General features: G+C 39.6%; 1 protein-coding gene across 10 annotated transcripts in view; it reads left to right on the top strand.

The window, feature by feature from the left end:
• BRCA1 (BRCA1 DNA repair associated) overlaps positions 1 to 21,394 on the top strand; it is a 61,967-nt gene that overhangs the window by 20,902 nt on the left and 19,671 nt on the right. For 3 of the 10 annotated variants that reach the window (XM_049636158.1, XM_049636159.1, XM_049636163.1), the window contains exons 5-13: positions 337 to 425; positions 996 to 1,135; positions 2,323 to 2,428; positions 3,383 to 3,428; positions 4,851 to 4,927; positions 5,542 to 8,979; positions 9,377 to 9,465; positions 15,102 to 15,273; positions 20,073 to 20,199. In XM_049636158.1, coding sequence (XP_049492115.1) covers positions 337 to 425; positions 996 to 1,135; positions 2,323 to 2,428; positions 3,383 to 3,428; positions 4,851 to 4,927; positions 5,542 to 8,979; positions 9,377 to 9,465; positions 15,102 to 15,273; positions 20,073 to 20,199 — 4,284 coding nt within the window. The remainder of the gene's footprint in view (positions 1 to 336; positions 426 to 995; positions 1,136 to 2,322; positions 2,429 to 3,382; positions 3,429 to 4,850; positions 4,928 to 5,541; positions 8,980 to 9,376; positions 9,466 to 15,101; positions 15,274 to 20,072; positions 20,200 to 21,394) is intronic. The other 7 variants (XM_049636167.1, XM_049636165.1, XM_049636162.1 and 4 more) reach the window with 7 other exon arrangements.

The following is a 21,394-nucleotide window of genomic DNA, read 5'->3' as shown; positions in this document are numbered from 1 at the left end:
GGAAGTTCTCTATGCAGTAGACTTATATCTACTATGGATTCAGAGTACTATTATTTTAGATAGCTATAGGCTTTTGATAGGCTTGAATGGCCAAAAAAGAGAGAGAGAGAGAGAGAGAGAGAGAGAAAAAAAAGAACAACCGATACTGCTACGTACCTTCTGATGTGGGTGATGTTTGATTATACTGTAATGTCACTAATAGCTGTATTCTCTGAATATAATTTTTCTACTGTTGCTACATTTACTTTATTTGTTTACATGTCTTTCCTTATTTTAGTGTCCTTTAAAAGTTGATCATCCTTTGTTGAGTATGTTTCTCAATCAATTTAATTTCAGAAGCCTACAGGAAAGTACAAGATTTAGTCAACTTGTTGAAGAGCTGTTGAACATCATTCATGCTTTTGAGCTTGACACAGGATTGCAGTGTAAGTGTTGCATAGCCCTAGGGGCCAGTTCTCAAGTGGTTGTCCATTAAAACTCGGGAAGTTTTCACAATTATTTTCTGTGAATAAGCAATAAGATCTTTTGGTCTAGGTTAACTTTAAATCTTTATCTGTTGATTTATTTTTTAAATTATTCCCACTGGTCTCACCCCTTATTTTATAGGTTCTGAGATGTGCATTTTTCACATTTCACATCTCCCAAATTGGGAGCAATTTACCACCTGTGGTGTGTTAGTGCTTAATGTAATGTGTTTTCTAAGTGGTACAGAAAATAATGGTGCATATTGCATTGTTGGCATCTTAGATTTAGGGAAATATGGTATTAATAGGTAAATTTGTTAGTATTGAGGTAGGGAAAAAAGATTAGAAATAACTTTGACAGTCTGTGTGTTTCCTAGGAGTAGAATTTCCAAAGTTGATTAAAAAAATGATAGGTAGTCTTGAATGCATTGTCTTAACAAAACAGTATATACAGAATTTCTCTTGGTTCTTTGATACAATTACTATATTTTTTCTAACTACAAAAATAACATTTTCCTTTCTAATTCACAGTTGCAAACAGCTATAACTTTTCAAAAAAGGAAAATAACTCTCCTGAGCATCTGAAGGAGGAGGTTTCTATTATCCAAAGTATGGGCTATCGAAACCGTGCTAAAAGACTTCGACAGAGTGAACCTGAAAACCCTAGCTTGGTAAAGCCATTTTCATTTATTCTAGTAACATCTGTTTATTGAGCGTTGTGAATTAGTGAAGGTGCTAGATGCTTGTGGATTTACATAAAAAGTCAGTAAACAAGGTAAGATGGTAAATTAAGTGGTTGGTCAAGAGTTAGAAGAGCCAAGAGAAGGTCTTTATACCTAGTGTGGGCAAGAGAGACCTTCTGGGCCCTTCCCCTGCTTTAGTGCTTTATCCATTCTGATGCTTGTCTCAATTAGCCGCAAGGTCACTGATGGTTTTAAGTTTTAAGCTTGCTAGTTTTTTTTTTTTTTTCTAATATTTATTTATTTATTTTGAGAGAGAGAAAGAGAATGGGGCAGAGGGAGAGGGAGAGAGGGAATCCCAAGCAGGCTGTGCTCTAACAGTGCAGAGCCTACGCGGGGCTTAATCTCACAAATCAGGAGATCATGACCTGAGCCAAAACTGAGTCAGACGCTTAACCGACTGAACTACCCAGGCACCCTACTCGCTAGTTTTTAAAATAACCATCTTACAGTAATTCTCCAGGCATGAGGAAGTATGTCCTAATTTGTTTCCTTTGAAAAGTTGCCTGGAAAAAAAATCAGTTTTTACCATTTGAAAATTACTTCAATTTAAAAGATGCAATTGTCAGAGACAATGCAGTGATTTGCTCTGTTGTTGCTTGTATATGAATGAATAATGTAGATCTTAAAGTAATAGTTCTCATGGTACCAGCATTCATTTTTCAGTAGATGTTTAAGGACTCAAAAAGAAGGAAACCTTCATCAGAATAATGTTGGAGTTTTAAATATTCTTACCCATTCTGAATGTTCTTAGGATTGCTGGGTTTTTATTCATAACCCTGTTATCAGATATGATTGGGGATGTGTACTAAATGAAGTTCATTCCCTTTCTATGCTATAATATAAAGTATTAGATTCAAAATCTGTTTTTCTTTACTTCAAAAAATCACATAGATAAAACATTCAGTTTAGAGAAGTTTAAAACAACAGAGAGAGGAAAAAATACTCAAACCACACATAACTCGTACATTTTGATGTGCAATTTGCCAAGTGTTTTTTTCCAGGTGTCATATGTTAGCTAATTATGATCGTCTATTTTGTCCATGGCCTGGAGTTTCTCTTTAAGAAAAGAAACACAGGACTGGCCAACAAATAGTTGATCATTCTTTACTGCTTAGCAGGAAACCAGTCTTAGTGTCCAACTCTCTAACTTTGGAATTGTGAGATCTCTGAGGACAAAGCAGCAGATACAACCACAGAATAAGTCTGTCTACATTGAATTGGGTAAGAGACACAGATTTTGTAAATTTAGAGTAATAGTTGCTGGATTATTTGTCTTATAGTTATACCAAATCCTCATAATTTGTACAATGGCAGGGAGCTTTGGAAAGTGAAAATAAAATATTATTTTTCCAGCCTTATGGTGTGTTCTAAATAATGTAAAAGATGCAGCTCTCACCTTGAAGACTCTTATTTTATAAAAAGAGCAAAAGGAAGGCTGTCTAGCATGTGTAAATATGCTTTGGAAGGATGGAGAGTAGGGATAAGAAATAACCTAATGGGATGGCCACAGCATTTAGAGGGATCCAAGATACATTATACTAGGTTAGGAAGACTTTTAAGAAGCCAAGCTCAGTTCAAACAGGTCTCTGATTGTCTTATCTTTTAGAACGTTTTTATAATTGGAAAGAATGACCGGTCGTCTTTGGGCTCCCAAACACCACTGTATGTTTACCATCACACTTACCAGATTCTCTTGAAATTACTTGTAAATCTTTTCCCGTCTTAGGATCATAAGTTCCAAGACAACAGATGTTGTGTCATAAAAATAAACAAAATAACTATAATAGTGAATATTTAGGACCACTTATGTGGTCTAGGCACTGTTGGGCTTTATTTGTATAACTCATTTAAAACTTCTGAGGTTGTTAATATTATTATACTTATTTTACACATGAGGAAATAAAGGCACACAGAAGTGAAGACATTTTGCCAAGATAACAAAACTAGCAAGGGGCAGAGCTGTGATTCAACCTTAGGAATTCTGGTGTCAGATCCTGTGTTTGTAACTACGTCTCTGTGTTGGCTGCCATATGTATCATTGTGCCTGCAAATTTTGTGTATAGTGAGTGTGCAGTAATATTTCTTGAATATCTGTTTTGCAACAAGTACATTTATTGAGTTTAGCCCTTTTAATAAAAATCCTTTAATTGATTGGTCATCTGGGGAATTTTTTAGGATCTGATTCTTCTGAAGATACAGTGAATAAGGCAAGTTATTTCAGGTGAGTTGAAGAGAGCCTTGGTCTATGAAGCCGGCATTTTTGTGTTTGTTTAATTAGTATTAAGGATTGGTGTTTCGATTAGGATCATAGCATTGGAATAGACCTTGATGGTTGTTTGTTTTTATAGCTGAGAAAGCCTATCTTAGTAGAGTTTAAAATAACAGAACTCCAATCAAACTTGCTTCCAGCCCATGGTCATGTCTAACTTAGTTCCTTGAACAGTAGTATTGACACAGTGGTAATTTTGGCTCATGAAAATACTAAAGGACTTAATTTTCAATTCTTTTTCTCTTCCTTAATTCCATCTATCCCTCAAGCTTTGTCTACATCAGTTCTACAGTAATCTACAAGCCACCCCAATTGGGTTACCTGTCAAATTACTTTCCTTAGGAATTATTGCCTGACTCTAAGATCTGTGGTGGCTTTGGTGATCTATGGTGATTGTCATTGCCAATCAGATCTTGTTTACGAATGACTTTTTCCTAATCTCTCAATTGGGAGGAAATGATTTTTAGTTGGAAAAGAAGCACAGAGGCAGTGTTGCATTCTCTTGGAGTGTCTACTCCATCCCAGTGCTCTCTTTGTTTAAATATCTTTGCTCTTGCGTTCTCAATAAGATACACTTAAAAAAAAATGTTTTTTTAACATTTATTCTTTTTTTTTTTTTTTTTTTTTAGTTTTTTTTTTTTTAACATTTATTTTTGAGACAGAGAGAGACAGAGCATGAACGGGGGGAGGGGCAGAGAGAGAGGGAGACACAGAATCCGAAGCAGGCTCCAGGCTCCGAGCCATCAGCCCAGAGCCCAACGCTGGGCTCGAACTCATGGACCGCGAGACCGTGACCTGAGTTGAAGTCGGACGCTTAACCGACTGAGCCACCCAGGCGCCCCTATTCATTTTCTTTGAGAGACAGAGCACGAGCAAGGGAGGGGCAGAAAGAGATGGAGACACAGAATCTGTAGCAGGCTCCAGGCTCTGAGCTGTCAGCACAGAGCCCGACACAGGGCTTGAACTTGTGAACCGTGAGATCATGACCTGAGCCAAAGTCGGACACTTAACCAACTGAGCCACCCAGGTGCCCCTCATTAACATACACTTTTAAATTTCATTGGGTATTTTTCTCTACCATCTTTTGGCTGTTGTTCGGCTACCATTTAAATTTTGGTTCTCTTTTGCACATCCGTAAAGCAATGTATCCACACTACTCTGATTTTTGTGAATGTGTTTCCTTCTTTAGTCTTTGACCATTTCACTATAACTGGAAGTTACTAAAGGAAAGAGCAAATTTCAGAAAGTGAATTAAATTGATCAGCTTATTGCAATAGTACCTAGAGGAGCTAAAATACTTGATCTTGCTCATTTGACAACTCTGTGAGCATGTAACTAGCATTTCGCATTAAGGCTTCTATCTCTTCTCTATAGTGTGGGAGATGACGAATTGTTAGGAATCACCCCTCAAGGAGCCAGAGCTGAAGCCAGTTTGAATCCTGCAAAAAAGGGTAATGACAAGTCTTCCCAACTTAATGGGCAATGAAGAGAGAATGGGTGGATTCAGTACTGTAATTAGATTATTCTGAAGACCATTTGGGACATTTATAATTCACAACATCTCTTGGCAGAGTTAGAATATCTTTCTTTTTCAAATGTCATGGTACAGCCTGATCTATTTCAATGGCACTAGACTGATGTGATTATAATAGTAGCCTGTGTAACTGATTGTTGCCTTTTACTTTTAACTGATATGTTTATATTTCATCTTTTGTATACTGGTATTTAAATAGAGTATGAATCTGAAGATAGAGCACTGTATGTCTGATGCCCAGTCTGCTTTAAGTTCATTGTCAGAGGTTACAGAAGTAGGAGGTATGTTTTATGAATAAGGGGAATTCTGAAATTAAAATTTTAAGTATCTTGAGTGGAAATAAGGAGAATCTAGATAAATAGAAATTCTGGGAAAGGGCATGAGCTACATCTTCAGTATATTTGGTGGTTTATGAGGTTAGTTTCTCTAAAAATAGCCAGTTGCTTTATTTCTATCCTGCAAGTTGTATGAAGGACATTATTTTTTCATGATAATTCAGTTTTTAAGCACCTTGTTTTTGTATACTTTCAGCCTCTTGTGAATTTTCTGAGGAGATAACAAATATTGAACATCGTCAACCCAGTAATAAAGATTTGACCACCACTGAGAAGCATGCAACTGAAAAGCATCCAGAAAAGTATCAGGGTATTTCTGTTTCAAACTTGCATGTGGAGCCATGTGCCACAAATACTCATGCCAGCTCATTACAGCATGAGAACAGCAGTTTATTACTCACTAAAGACAGAATGAATGTAAAAAAGGCTGAATTCTGTAATGAAAGCAAACAGCCTGGCGTAGCAAGGAGCCAACAGAGCAGATGGGCTGAAAGTAAGGAAACACGTAATGATAGGCAGACTCCCAGCACAGAGAAAAAGGTAGTTCTGAATGCTGATCCCCTGTGTAGGAGAAAACTGAGTAAGCAGAAATCTCCATGCTCTGACAGTCCTAGAGATTCCCAAGATGTACCTTGGATAACACTGAATAGTAGCATACAGAAAGTTAATGAGTGGTTTTCCAGAAGTGATGAAATGTTAACTTCTGATGACTCACATGATGGGGGATCTGAATCGAATCCTGGAGTAGCTGGTGCAGTAGAAGTTCCAAATGAAGTGGATGGATATTCTGGTTCTTCTGAGAAAATAGACTTAATGGCCAGTGATCCTCATGATGCTTTGATATGTGAAAGTGAAAGAGTCCACACCAAACCAGTAGAGAGTAATATTGAAGATAAAATATTTGGGAAAACCTATCGGAGGAAGGCAAGCCTTCCTAACTTGAGCCACACAAGTGAAGATCTCATTATAGGAGCATGTGCTATAGAACCTCAGATAACACAAGCCCATCCCCTCACAAATAAAACAAAGCGTAAAAGGAGATCTACAGCAGGCCTTCATCCTGAGGATTTTATCAAGAAAGTAGATTTGGCCATTGTTCAAAAGACTCCTGAAAAGCTAATTGAGGGAACTGATCGAATAGGGCAAAATGGTCATGTGATGAATATAACAAATAATGGTCCTGAGAATGGGACAAAAGGTGATTATGTTCAGAAAGAGAAAAATGCTAAGCCAACAGAATCATTGGAAAAAGAATCTGCTTTTAGAACCAAAGCTGAACCAATAAGCAGCAGTATAAGTAATATGGAATCAGAATTAAATAGCCACAGTTCAAGGGCACCTAAGGAGAACAGGCTGAGGAGGAAGTCCTCTACCAGGCACATGCGTGCACTGGAATTAGTAGTCGATAGAAATCCAAGCCCACCTGATCATACTGAACTACAGATTGATAGCTGTTCTAGCAGTGAAGAGATGGTGAAAAGAAAAAGTTCGGAACAAATGCTAGTCAGACACAGCAAAACACTTCAACTCGTGGAAAATAAAGAACCTGCACCTGGAGCCAAGAAGCGTAACAAGCCAAATGAACAAATAAATAAAAGACTTGCCAGTAACACTTTTCCAGAGCTAAATTTAACAAACATACCTGGGGTTTTTACTAACTGTTCAAGTTCTAATACACTTCAAGAGTTTGTCAACCCTGGCATTCAAAGAGAAGAACTAGAAGAGAGCCGAGGAACGATTCACGTGTCTGATAGGACCAGAGATCCCAAAGAGCTGGTATCGAGTGGAGGAAGAAGTTTGCAAACTGAAAGATCTATAGAGAGTACCAGTATTTCATTGGTACCTGATGCCGATTATGGCACTCAGGATAGTATCTCATTACTGGAAGCTGACACCCTAGGGAAGGCAAAAACAGCACCAAATCAACATGTGAGTCTGTGTGCAGTAATTGAAAACCCCAAGGAAGCTATCCATGGTTGTTCCAAAGATACTAGAAATGGCACAGAGGGTTTTACAGATCCTCTGAGACGTGAAGATAACCATACTCAGGAGACAAGTATAGAAATGGAAGAGAATGAACTTGATACGCAGTATTTATACAATACGTTCAAGGTTTCAAAACGTCAGTCATTTGCTCTGTTTCCAAATCCAGGAAATCCAGAAAAGGAATGTGCTACAGTCTGGGCCCGTTCCACGTCCTTAAGGAAACAAAGTCCAAAAGTTGCTCTTGAATATGAACAAAAAGAAGAAAATCAGGGAAAGAAACAGTCTGAAATCAAGCACGTGCAGGCAGTCCATGCAACTGCAGGCTTTTCTGCAGTCAGTCAGAAAGTGGAGAAGCCAGGTGATTATGCCAAATGTAGCATAAAAGGAGTCCCTGGGCTCTGTCAGTCATCTCAGTTCAGAGGCAATGAAACTGAACTCTTTATTGCAAATAACCATGACATTTCAAAAAATCCTTATCATATACCACCACTTTCTCCCATCAGATCATCTGTTAATGCTGTATGTAAGAAAAACCTGTCAGAGGAAAAGTTTGAGCAGCGTTCAATGTCACCTGAAAGAGCAGTGGGAAATGAGAGCGTCATTCAAAGTACAGTGAGCACAATTAGCCAAAATAACATTAGAGAAAACACTTTTAAAGAAGTTAGCTCAAGCAGTGTTAATGAAGTAGGTTCCAGTGCTAATGAAGTAGGCTCTAGCATTAATGAAGTAGGTTCCAGTGGTGAAAACATTCAAACAGAACTGGGTAGAAACCGAGGACCTAAGTTAAGTGCTATGCTCAGGTTAGGTCTTATGCAACCTGAAGTCTATGAGCAAAGTCTTCCTATAAGTAATTGTAAATGTCCAGAAATGAAAAGGCAAGGAGAAAATGAAGGAGTAGTTCAGTCTGTTAATGCAGATTTTTCTCCATGTCTAATTTCCGATAATGTAGAACAACCTATGGAAAGTAGCCGTGCTTCTCAGGTTTGTTCTGAGACACCCAATGATCTATTAAATGGTGATGAAATAAAGGGAAAAATCAGCTTTGCTGAAAGTGCTAAGGAAAGATCTGCTGTTTTTGGCAAGAGTGTCCAGAAAGGAGAATTCAGAAGGAGCCCTAGCCCTTTAGACCATACACATCTGGCTCAGGGTCACCAAACAGAGACCAGGAAGTTACAGTCCTCAGAAGAGAACGTGTCTAGTGAGGAGGAAGAGCTTCCCTGCTTCCAACACTTACTATTTGGTAAAGCAACCAGTATACCTTCTCAGTCTACCAGCCATAATGCCATTGCCACGGAGGGTCTGTCTAAGAAAACAGGGGCGAACCTAGAATCATTGAAGGATAGCTTACATGACTGCAGTAACCAGGTAACATCAGCAAAGGAGTCCCAGGAACATCACCTTAGTGAGGAAGCGAGGTGTTCCGGTAGCTTATTTTCTTCACAGTGCAGTGCATCGGAAGACTCGGCTGTTAATACAAATACCCAGGATCCTTTCTTGATGTTTGATCCTCCTTCCAAACAAGTGAGGCATCAGTCCAAAAATGTGGACGTTCTGAGTGATGAGGAATTGGTTTCATATGATGATGAAAGGGAACCTGGCCTGGAAGAGGATAATCACGAAGAAGAGCAGAGTGTGGATTCAAATTTAGGTATTGGAACCAGGTTTTTGTGTTTGCCACCATCTGTAGTATAGAAATGAGCTACATGTTGATGCCTTTTGGGAGAGTATAGTTTACAAGTTTACAAGTGCAACTAAAGTAACTGCTTCTTAAACTTTATACATGTTCCTCCTAAGGTGCCTTTCCTTAAAAGTCCTTTACCCAGCTAGAACATCTTCTCTGTTTGAATGAGATATAATTGTTGGGGGACTTGTTTCTAGTTTTCATTGTTATGATTTCCAATAGGAAATTCAGGTGTCCCAAAACAAGGAATGTAATCATTTTGCATGACATGAAAGTGAAATTTGTCCCACCAATGGGAAGAGAAGGATACGAGTTGCAGTATGTGCTGTTTTCACATCTGAAGCTATTTTTATCATCATTTAAGGTGAAGCGGCATCTGGGTACGAGAGTGAAACAAGCCTCTCTGAAGACTGTTCAGGGGTGTCCTCTCAGAGTGATATTTTAACCACTCAGGTAAAAAGCCTATGTGGATGTGTGTGTGTTGTGTCCTCTGTGTTCAGTAGCATGCACCCAGGCACCCCACGTTCTGACATTTGCTTTATCATGCTTTAGAATTAATGGTATAACAGTTATATGTGGTACCTTGTCTCCTCAGAGTAGGTGGTAAGCACCTGAACGGAACTCAGGCTGCCTTTTATTTCACACACACACACACACACACACACACACACACACACACACCATCTAGTTGACTGCGAAAAATACATCCTGAATTTAATGAATAAGCTAAACCTTCAAAAGCAATTTTCCCTAGGGGAGCCTGGGTGGCTCAGTCGGTTAAGTGACTGACTGACCTTGGTCCAGGTTATGATCTCACAGTTCGTGAGTTTGAGCCCCATGTCAGGCTGTGTGCTGACAGCTCGGAGCCTGGAGCCTGCTTCAGATTCTGTGTCTCCCTCTCTCTCTACCTCTCCCCTACTCACACTGTCTGTCTCTCTCTCTCTCTCTCTCTCTCTCTCTGTCGAAAATAAATATTTTTTAAAAATATTTTTTAAAAAAAGCAATTTTCCCTATAGCAAAAATATCTATGAAGACACTACTGTATTAAAGAGAGGGGTTTGTTCTTGTTTCCAAATTGGAGCCCACAGAGTTCTCGTTCTGTTAGAGATGATCTCGCCTTTTGTTGTTTTGTGGAGATTTCTTTTTGTTCTTTCTTTTTAAAATTTTTTTTTTTCAACGTTTTTTATTTTTGGGACAGAGAGAGACAGAGCATGAACGGGGGAGGGGCAGAGAGAGAGGGAGACACAGAATCAGAAACAGGCTCCAGGCTCCGAGCCATCAGCCCAGAGCCTGACGCGGGGCTCGAACTCACGGACTGCGAGATCGTGACCTGGCTGAAGTCGGACGCTTAACCGACTGCGCCACCCAGGCGCCCCGTGTTCTTTCTTTTTAAATCTGCTAGTTGTTCTTTGGTGCCTGTAAGTCCTCTTTTTTCTTTGAAAAAGAAAGTAACACAATTTTACTTCCTGTATCTCGTGGCCAAGACCAATATTGTGGTTACTTATGAAGGGGATAGGAGCGTTGTCCTATCTATAACATTTGGTAACATGAATGTTTCAGTACTACAGGCAGAACAGTCTCCTCGAAAAAGTACTCTCTGTCACAGTATTTAAAGATTAACACCCATCATAAATAAATAAATAAATAAATAAAGATTAACACCACCATCTTCACTGAACAGCTAATAGTAGTTGCCCTTGGAGTGGGGAAACAGACTGGGAGAAGGAGGAGGAAGCCTTATTCTCTGAATGTCCTTTCGTGCCTTGAATTTTATGCCATATGCTCACATTAATTATTTAAAAGATTAAATTCTATGGGTTACCCAGGAATAATTACTATTAACTATTCATGCATATTCTTCCATTTTCCTGTGTATGCACAAAGATAGGTGTACTCCTTATCTTTAAAAAATACATAATACTCCATGGGGCGCCCAGGTGGCTCAGTCGGTTGGGCGTCCAACTTCAACTCAGGTCATGATCTCACAGTTCGTGAGTTCGAGCCCCGCGTCGGGCTCTGTGCTGACAGCTCAGAGCCTGGAGCCTGCTTCGGATTCTGTGTCTCCCTCTCTGCCGCATCCCCATTCATGCTCTGTCTCTCTCTGTCTTAAAAATAAATAAAAATATTTTAAAAATTTTAAAAATACATAATACTCCACTGTAATGTTTTTTTCTTTCGATGTCATTCAGTTTTCCTCAGTGATTCTTTTTTTTTTTTAATGTTTATTTGTTTTTGAGAGAGACAGAGACAGAGTGTGATGGGGGAGGGGCAGAAAGAGAGGGAGGCACAGAATCTGAAGCAGACTCCAGGCTCTGAACTGTCAGCACAGAGCCTGACGTGGGGTTTGAACCCACAAACTATGAGATCATGACCTGAACCAAAGTCAGAGGCTTAACCAACTGAGCCACCCAGGTGCCCCTCAATGACTCATTTTTGATTACTATATAGTATTCTGTCCTTTGGGTAAGCCGTGATTTATTTGGCCTATTAATGAATATGAGGGTTTCAAAGTAAGAGACCCAGTTTGCTGTTATGTACAGCACTATAGTAGTATCTTGATAGTAGCTAAAGATTTGCCCGCATCCCCAATGATTTCCTTAATATAAATTCCTACAACTGAAAATTTTCATCTTTGATACATATTGTTAAATTGTTCTTCAGAAAGATTGAACAAATCCATACTTTTGCAGCCCCTGTAGTACTTGATGGTTCTCACTTCCCTGCACCTTTGCTAACACCAGGTGGTATCCAGTTTTAAAATCTTCTAATTCTTGGCATTGCTGTGAGGGCTATAGAAAGAAAGGGCTGGTCTTCTGCCCGTTTTCTGTACAGAGCAGATCCCTCTAGGACTGAAACCTGCTGGAGTCAGGAAGAAATCTTTGAGACAGTGGCCTGTTCAGTCTGTTAGTACCTGAATTGTCACCAATATTCTTCCCGCCCTACAGGATTGCCATGGTGACAAAATGAATGAAAAGACTAAGGAGGCCTTTTCTCTGCAACTCCTAGGTGGATTTGGGGCCCTGTCAAACTTTCACCAGTGCCTTCCACCTTTTTGTCCCTTGTGTTTTAAGGTTGTAGGTTCCAGCTTCTAATTCTCTTGGGCTTAGCTGTAGTGCATTAGATTTGACATTCAATAAACTACCCCTTTGTTTTTCATATTCCCGATCTTCTTCCTAGAGATGTGTCTACTTGTTCAAGATTCATTTTGCAAAATGTTTTTATCAAGAATCTTCTCAAAACAGAGCTAGTCAGTTTTCACGGCTAACTGAAATTTAAAGTAACAGACAGGCAAAATGATGGGAGCAGGGTCTTTTCCCTCCAGCTGTTTAACAGAACTAAGAAGAAATATATAGGAGATAGAGAAACCTAATTTGGTACCATTTAATTTTTTTTTAACATTTTATTTATTTTTGAGAGACAGAGAGCACAAGCAGGGGAGAGGTAGAGAGAGAGGGAGATTCAGAATCTGAAGCAGGTTCCAGGCTCTGAGCTGTCAGCACAGAGCCCGACGCAGGGCTCAAACCCATGAACTGTGAGATCATGACCTGAGCCAAAGTCAAACACTTAAGTGACTAAGCCACCTAGGTGCCCTGTTTTTTTTGTTTTTTGTTTTTTTTTTTTTTAATTAAAGACTGATTAACTATACTCATTCATTAGTTCATTTCTGCATTAAACGTTTACTGAGTACTTACTACTTGCTAGGCATTAGGAATACAAAAATGGTTAAGAAGGATTCCACCTATCAAGAAGGGTCCTGGGGTGCCTGGGTGGCTCAAATCGGTTAAGCGTCGACTCTTGATTTCGGCTCAGGTCATGATCTCACTGTTTGTGAGTTTGAGGCTGTCAGCACAGAGTCTGCTTGGGATTCTGCCTTCCTCTCTCTCTGCCCCTCCCCTGTGCTTATGCACGCTCTCTCTCCCTAAAGAATACATAAACATTTAAAAAATTAAATAAAATAAAATTTAAGAAGGGTTCAGTATTCCACTTTTGTATACTAGTGTGTTAGCCAGTGAAGTAGTGAGGGATCATCTGTTCCTGGTAGTAGATGTATTCTTGGTGGGGACTTCTGAAGGGGCCATCTGAGCTGGGCCTTGAAAGATGAGAATTATTCCATGTAGAAAGCGAAGGGAGGCAGCAATCAAGGCAAAGACACAGAGGCACGATATGTCCAGAAAGCACAAAGTTGTCCTGTGTAACTGGAAAACAGAGCATATGGGTGGTTTGGGGAAGTAATAAAAAATCAGAGTGTGAAAGGCCTTTTGAATGCTATGCTTAGGAATTTGGGCTTTATCCTGAGGGCAATAATGAGTTTTAAAGAACTTCCACAGTAATGCAGCTGTATTAAAAGAGATCAGAGTAGCATATTGGGAGTAGAAAAGAAGAATAGGGGTAATTCCAGAAACATTTAAGAATTAGAATTAAAAAAAAAAAAAAAAAAAAACCCTCAGTAACCAATTTGGTCTTGGTCTCCCAAATGTGTCTGGGCAATTACCTACAAGGGAATTTAGGTTATAAAGTAATTCCTTTGGGAAAACCCAAAGGCAAGCTCTCTAATTACAATTCTCCCATTACTATTTTTCCTGATTTTCTAACGTATTTAATGGCAACAGAGAAATTAGATGTGGTCGTCATGGCAGAAGTGACTAATACAGCTTCTGAAGCTTGTCAGATACCTGTGTGTGGTTTCATTCCAGATTTACTGAGGCAGTTCCCATGGCCAGGGTTTGACAGAACTACCCACAAGCACCACGTGGTGGCAATGGCGCTGCTGCAGACTTTGGCAGCAAGGCATCTCGGGGCAGCCGCGGAAGCCTTTGTGACGCTGGGAGCACATTTTCTGGTCATAAACATCTGAAAACTATGAACACAGTGTAGCAGGAGAAAGTAGATGGCTTGTTTTTAGTAGAGGGCAAAGTCATTTTCAAGGATCAGAAGAAAGGGAGGGTCAAACAATCTGTGTTTCCCTGGGGTTTGCTGGCAACCATAGATGTTCCTTCAAATAGTAATGAAGACATGTATTTTTTGGAAGGCTCCTTACTTACCAAATACTTTGCTTATCAAAAACCTAAGACTTAGCAGATACCTTCTTAAAATGGAGAAATAAACATCAGAAGTCCCATAAGCAAGAAGAGCCATTATTTTGAATTAAAAACAGTAACAGTCCTTATAGGATTTCCTAAGGTTCTTTCTGCTAAATCCTTCCCTCTAGCGGGTCCTTGTCTGTTGTGATCTCTTGGTACCCTCTCTGGATCCAGAATGGCAACACCTCGAGGGCTGTAAGCCCCTAGAACAGTGCCTTGCATATAATAGATGGTCAGCAAATGGTTGTTGAATGAATAGATAAACCAGTGAATTAACTCTTTGCTCGCTCTTTTGGAAACTAAATGTTCAAAGAATCCCAGAAAAGGAAGAGTCCTCATAAGCCAGAAGGCAGACATTATTATATGGACTAACTCAAATCTCTTGTAAGTCCCACAGCACCAAGTCTGTGAAACATGGCCTGGGTAAAATGTTACAGAATCTTGCTAATTTTAAATATTGAAAGCATTTGAATATTTTGGTTTTTTGCTCCCTAGCTTTATTTATTTTTTTATTTTTTTTGACGTTTGTTTATTTCTGAGACAGAGCATGAGTGGGGGAGGGGCAGAGAGAGACGGAGACAGCATCCGAAGCAGGCTCCAGGCTCTGAGCTGTCAGCACAGAGCCCGACGTGGGGCTCGAACTCACAAACTGTGAGATCATGACCTGAGCCCAAGTCGGCCGCTCAACTGACTGAGCCACCCAGGCGCCCCATTTGCTCCCTAGCTTTAAGAGAAAATAACCAACGTTGAAAGGGCATCACAATAAAACAAGTCTGTTTGGGAGAGTTTGAGGCATTTTTTCCCTGCTCTGACATCATTCTGAAATAACTTCATGGGCCTTAATTGCAGGAATATGGTTGGATGAAAAGGTGTTCAACCAGAACTCATAATTCCATTCAAGATGGTTTCGGTTTCCATGCTAAAATTAATTGGTGTGACATATTCCTGCTGTCTGGCAAGTTGCTAAAAGAGTGTGACTTTCTTGGTGTCATTTCTTAATGTTTGTAGCAGAGGGATACCATGCAAGACAACCTGATCAAGCTCCAGCAGGAAATGGCCGAACTGGAAGCTGTGTTAGAGCAGCACGAGAGCCAGCCTTCTAACAGCTCTCCTGCCCTCATAACAGATTCTTATGCCCCTGAGGACCTGTTCAATCCGGAACAAAACACATCAGAGAAAGGTTTGTAATATTGGCCAAAGCAAAGCTTTTCCCCCCCCAAAGTGTGGGCCTAACTCCAACATTTTATGTTCTTTGCTCAGCATAGGTTTGCTGAGTCACTCCATGGGTAATTTTATTTTGAGCCTTGGTTCTAGTCCCTGCTCACAACTAATTTGCCTTACAAGGTAACCAGGACAGTCATGAAGTGTCACTGTCTGAGTACCCACAATGAGGAGAGGCTATGGGGAGCCCATAGGAAGCTGAGTGAGTTGGGGGAGATTGGAAATAGGAAACTCCATCATTCTAGAAAACATAAAAAACAACACTCATCCCTTATAACAGTGGTGTCAGATCCCAAAGCCCTATTTAATGTGCTTTCCAATTTTGAGAGACAGATGTCCTAGGTGTCAGGAATTGCACCATGATCCACAGAAAGCCTAGTTATGTGGGAGAGTCAGAACTTAACAGTGTTCTAGTGATCAACAAGACCACAAGACCTCTGAGAGAAGGCATTTAGAATAACAAAGCAGGTTGGGATTGATCAGAGCTGACTTCCTGTAAGAAGTGAGCACAGAGCTGAGGAATAATGTGGTGTAAATGAAGGAAAGTGAGATGAAAACTTGAGTTTTTGATTGGAGAGAGCCTTGTGGAAGACAGCACATCGGGCAGGTTTTAAATAGGGGCAGATCTGCAGACACAGAGATGAGAGGCTATGCGCAGGCACGGGTGCCACAGAGGGTGTTGCTGCTTCCAGACTGGCAGGTGTGGTGAGCCCTCCCAAACTGGTCTTCCCCACTGTCTCCATGATACCCACCCAGCTAATTTAGTGTGCAGGTCCCTTCTTTGTCGCTTCCTTCCCCAGTCTGGCTGGGGGCCTTAGGGCCTTCCTTTTCATCTTTCTAGGAAATCAAGTCTTAATTCTCCAGAATACTGTGGCTCCGATCCCAGAATGCGCCTTGCAGTATGTTCATGTTCAGGGAGAAACAGTAGCTCATGCATGAGAAGCTGGGAACTCTGTTGCTATGGCAGTGGTTCAAAATGTATTTCCTTAAATGCTTTCTTTGTAACTGTACCTTCATTTAGTTCATCTCCCAGATAACGAAGCCCAAAGTCTCGTCCCCAGCACGGTTCTCTTCTTTGGGGTGCTTTCACTATCTTCAGTCTAAAAACAGACTAGACTTTCCATGTTAATGCACAATGCAGAAAATGTTATTGTCTGGCTTTGAATATGTGTGTAAATCTACTGTCTCCTCTTTGACAGGAGGTGGGGTTGTGCATTTATTTTTTCCTGAAGATCTGCAGATGACATGTTTCTTGTGGCTTGCTTTCTTTCATTTTAAAATTTCATAAATGCTATATTTTTATACATTCTAGTTTACTATGGATTTGAAAACCTTTTTTAAAAAATATTTATTTTTGAGAGAGACAGACAGACAGAGGATCTGAAGGAGGCTCTGCACTGACAGCGGAGCCCCATGTGGGACTTGAACTCACACACCATGACATCGTGACCTGAGCCAAAGTCAGGCGCTTAATCAGGTGGATGGGTAAATGTTGAGAGGATAGGATGGAGGAGAGGCTTATGAAAATTTCCTGGCTTGGGACACCTGGGGGGCTCAGTCTGTTGAGCATCCAACTCTTGCTTTTGGCTCAAGTCATGGTCTCATGGTTGTGGGGTCGGGCCCAACATTGGGCTCTGTGCTCAGTGTGGAGCCTGCTTGAGATTCTCTCTCTCTCTCTCTCTCTCTCTCTCTCTCTCTCTTTCTCTCTCAATTAATTTTTTTAAAGAGTTTAAAGAAAATTTCCTGGCTTAAAAGAAAAAATTCCTTGGGCACCTTGCTGGCTCAGTCAGCAGAGCATGCCACTCTTGATCTCAGAGTTCGGAGTTCAAGCCCCATATTGGATGTAGAGATTACTACGAAAAGAAAAAGAAAAAAGTCCTTTCTCCCAGCTCCGCAGAAAGTGTCCTCCATGATCTCTTTGGCATAACTGGAATATGTTGTACAAATTGCTCAAATGCTACTTATTTGATCTTAAATTACTGAGCAATGCTCAGTAAGATCTACCATAAACCACCATGTTTTTTATTGTAACTTTTACCTCTCTGACATTTCCAGCCCCACTTTCCCCTGTTATACTGTTATTTTTTCATAACCCTTATTAGCTTTTAATTATACACAATTTGTTTTGCTTACTGTGTAGAGTTCCTCCTCACCTCCCACTAGAGTGTAGATTCCACAGGGCAGAGAACTCTTAGAACATAGTAGTCACTCTGTAAATGTTTTAATTTGCATAATTAAAACCCTGAAACACACCCCAGACTTACTGAAAGGAGATTTCTGGATATGATTTCTGGAATTTTGTGGCTTTATTTCTGAAAGAGTATGAGTATCAACTTAATATCAATTCAAGTTTTGTGCCTTTTCCTTTCTTAAATTGGTGTGAGGTGAACTGAAATTCAAGCGAGCTTCTTGATCCTGGGAAGGGTATTTTGTTTACCTTTAGCTGTACTGACATCTTTTTTAATAGACTTTTTATTTTTGAATAGTTTTAGGCTTACAGAAAAATAGCAATGATAGTACAGAGAGTTCCTGCAGGAATTCTGCCCCTTATCTAGTTTCCGTTTCCCCTAATGTTGTCATCCTACATTATATGGTGCTTTTATCAGACCTAAGAAGCCAACATTGGTACATTGCTAGTAACAAATGGAACTCTAGACTTATTTGGATTTCACCAGTTTTTATTTTTAAGATCCAATATCCTTAAAGATGAAGAAAGCTCCTTTTGTAGGATCTTTACATCAAATGTCCTGCCCTCAGCATAGATCTGCCCTATGGTTTATCTAGGGGTCATTCCCAAGTCTGCATATTTTTGTGCAAATGTGTATCCTTACCCATTATAAATTATGTGTACTTTCCCTCTACAAGTAAAGCTATTTCCTATCAGGTACTTTTTTTTTTTTTCCAATTACCTGTCATTCATAAAGCAAACATTAGCATTTGTAAGATTATAACCTGTTATAGCGGAAGTGATTTTCAGACATATCTGAGCTTTTCCGTCTGGCAGTACGTTCATTTCCGGAAGCATTTGTTCAAAATTCTTAGGTCCCTGCCCCAGAAATTCTGAATCAGTTGGCATGGATGGGTTATGTACTTTTTAAAACTGAATTTCATTGTAGGTTCTGTATTTTGTAGTTTATCATTTCTTAATATCTTTCCTTTCTCCCCAATGTCTTTTCCTTTGATTTCCCCTCCCAATACTTTGCATAATGCTTAGCACATAATAGTCAATAAGTTTATTAAATGTTTGGTCTAGCCCATATTCCCTAGCCATGAAGAATATAACATGTTAAGACCCCCCAGAGGAGGGGGTGATTTAAGAGGGACTGTTCCAGGACTTGGGCTCTGGATCCTGTGTTTATGAAATACGGATAAAGGAAGAAGAGCAGAAGAGTTTTGCCCCGTGTTTTTTATGTACTGTTGAGTTATTGAATCCTAACTCAGGTTAGCTTCATTTCTTTGTAGCTTGAGCCATATTGTATTGAGAAGAGCAACTCATATGCCAAACGTTCAGGCAGTGGAATGACTTTAACATCTCTGTTTGTGTCTGAAGCTCTCCCACCCTGCTCTGTACCCTTTCACTTTTTTTGAAACCACACACTACCTTTTCTAAATTATCACCCTGGACTTGGGAGGGAATGATACCTGAATTAAAAAGCTTTACATACACAGTTGGAAGAAAAACCTGCTGGTTCATGGTCAGACTCTGCTTCCTTTCAGCAGTTGGGAGTTCTTGGGTTCCTAGAAATGTACAGGTCCAGAAAAGATGCACATGAAGGAAACTATAAATAGTACATTTGAGGATTAGATTTCCCTCCAGGCTACCCAGTGACTTAAAACACAGGTTAATTAATTCAGCCTTTTGTTTAAGTTTTCTGCCTTGATTTATGCATTGTAGCTTTTCTAATAAAGGCTCAAAATAAATTACAATTGTCAGTGACTTTTTAGTGGGTAGAAGAGATTTGTAATTTTAAGTATTTGCTTTTGCTTTTTAAAGATTTCTGCCTTTAAGGCATTTCCTAGAAAGCAGTGCTACAAGAATACATTTGGAGGAATTAATAAATAAAAAAAAATCACTAACATGCCAGAACTTTGCCTTGGGTCTGTTGTATGTTTTTTCCTTTCTGGTGCCATTTCATCATTAGTTCCATAGATTACTTCAAGGTTCCTTATCAGTCAGCACCTTGGTTTTTGTGTTTATATTAGTTTTGTTTGTTTGTTTTTTTGTTAGTCATTGCAAATGGAGAGCAAACTGTCACCTGGTTTTTCTTTCTCATCTGACCATTCCCGTCTTAATTCCCCATACATACAAAAAGCTCAAACCCCCATCCTCTAGTCTTTGATGTAGAGCCAGTAGGGAATGTGCTTTGTGCTTTCCAGTACTTTCTCTTCCTTGTTATCTGAGGCGATTTCAGAATAATTTATTTTGCTGCACAGATAAAAAATTCATTTCCTATTCTTGTTTCCTTATCATCCAGGGCCAAAAAATATATGTTTTTTGCAGCCTCGTCTCAGCTGGATATCTTAATTTACTCCTGTCTTGAAGTGTGTCCTTTATTGTCATTACTATTTTTTAGTCATTTTGTTTCATTTGGTGCTGCATCACTTATGTTTATAAAATTCTGTCTGATACACTTGTTTTAAAACTAATTTGACTGTTACAGATTGCTGCTTTTGAAAGAATCGATATCCTCACCTGAATTATCACCCTTAAGACAGAGCAGTAAAGTAGATTTCTTTGTTTTCTCATTCCATTTAAAGCAGTATTAACTTCAGAGAAAAGTAGTGACTGCCTTATAAGCCAGAATCCCGAAAGCCTCTCTGCTGACAAATTTCAAGTATCTCTGGATAGTTCCACCAGTAAAACTAAAGAACCGGGAATGAGAAGGTAAGCAGTAATAAATGTCAATTTGTGGTTTCTAAGTAACATCTTTACTTATATTGAACTCTTATTAAGTTTTTTCACCATACTGCTTTAGTTTTTTGTAAAGAGCCATTTCTGACGTCTCATTGTTCCAGGACACTCTTGTTTAATTGTATGTAGGTTTTCTGGGTCTATACAAGGCATGAGCTACGAGATAAGAAATGCACGATCTGTCCCTCCTGAAGGTCGGAATAAAATTCAGAACTGAAAGCTAAACAAGCCTGAGGGCTGATGGTATTCTTCTCCAAGGCAGCCCTTGCCCTAATCAAAGTTTTTGTCTCTCTAGAAAAAGTTTAGCTATTGATTTACCCAGGAAAATTCAGAATATCTTTAAAGGGATGTCTGTTCAAATCATTATTGAGATAAGACTGTATAGCACTTTATCTACCTTCTGGTTGGATCTTTACAATACTACAGGGGGAGAAGGACAAATTTCGACTGTTGTTCCTCCTTGATAGTTCAGGACAGAATCTCAGACCCATTAGAGTCCTGCACCTCACCACTCTAGGAAGGAAAAGAAATCATATATTTTTTTAATGTTTATTTTTGAGAGAGAGAGAGAGAGTGTGTGAGTGAGACAGTAGGAGAGACAGAAGGAGATAGAGGATCCAAAGTAGGCTCTGCACTGTCAGCAGAGAGCCCAACACAGGGTTCGAACTCATAAACCGTGAGATCGTGACCTGAGCTGAAGTCAGATGGTTAACCAACTTTGCCACCAAAGTACCCCAGGAATCATATTTATTGGGTTCCTACTGTGTATACATATATTTTTATTTTTTATTTATCTTTCTGAAAATAGTGATAGCTGTCAATAATCTAATCACACTATCTTTCAAGCCTCTTGAACTGAGGATATATTTTTGAGGCTGGGAGACTGACATTGTGGCTTTTACAGAGGAGACAAAGGTCTGGCCTCTATAGGCACTAACTCATGTTTAGAGGTAATGACCTCATTGCCACATTTAATCAATTGAGCTAACCATCCATTTAATATTTAGACTAAGGGGCACTTGGGTGGCTTGGTTGGTTAAATCAAGTGTCTAACTCTTGATTTCAGTTCAGGTCATGATCTCATGGTTCATGAGTTCAAGCCCTGTATAAGGCTCCGTGCTGATAGCATGGAGCCTGCTTGGGATAATCTGTCCCTCTCTCTCCGTCC

Source organism: Panthera uncia, chromosome E1 (assembly GCF_023721935.1).
Source record: "Panthera uncia isolate 11264 chromosome E1, Puncia_PCG_1.0, whole genome shotgun sequence".
Classification (NCBI taxonomy): domain Eukaryota; kingdom Metazoa; phylum Chordata; class Mammalia; order Carnivora; family Felidae; genus Panthera; species Panthera uncia.
This window is presented reverse-complemented; position numbering and strand designations above follow the sequence as displayed.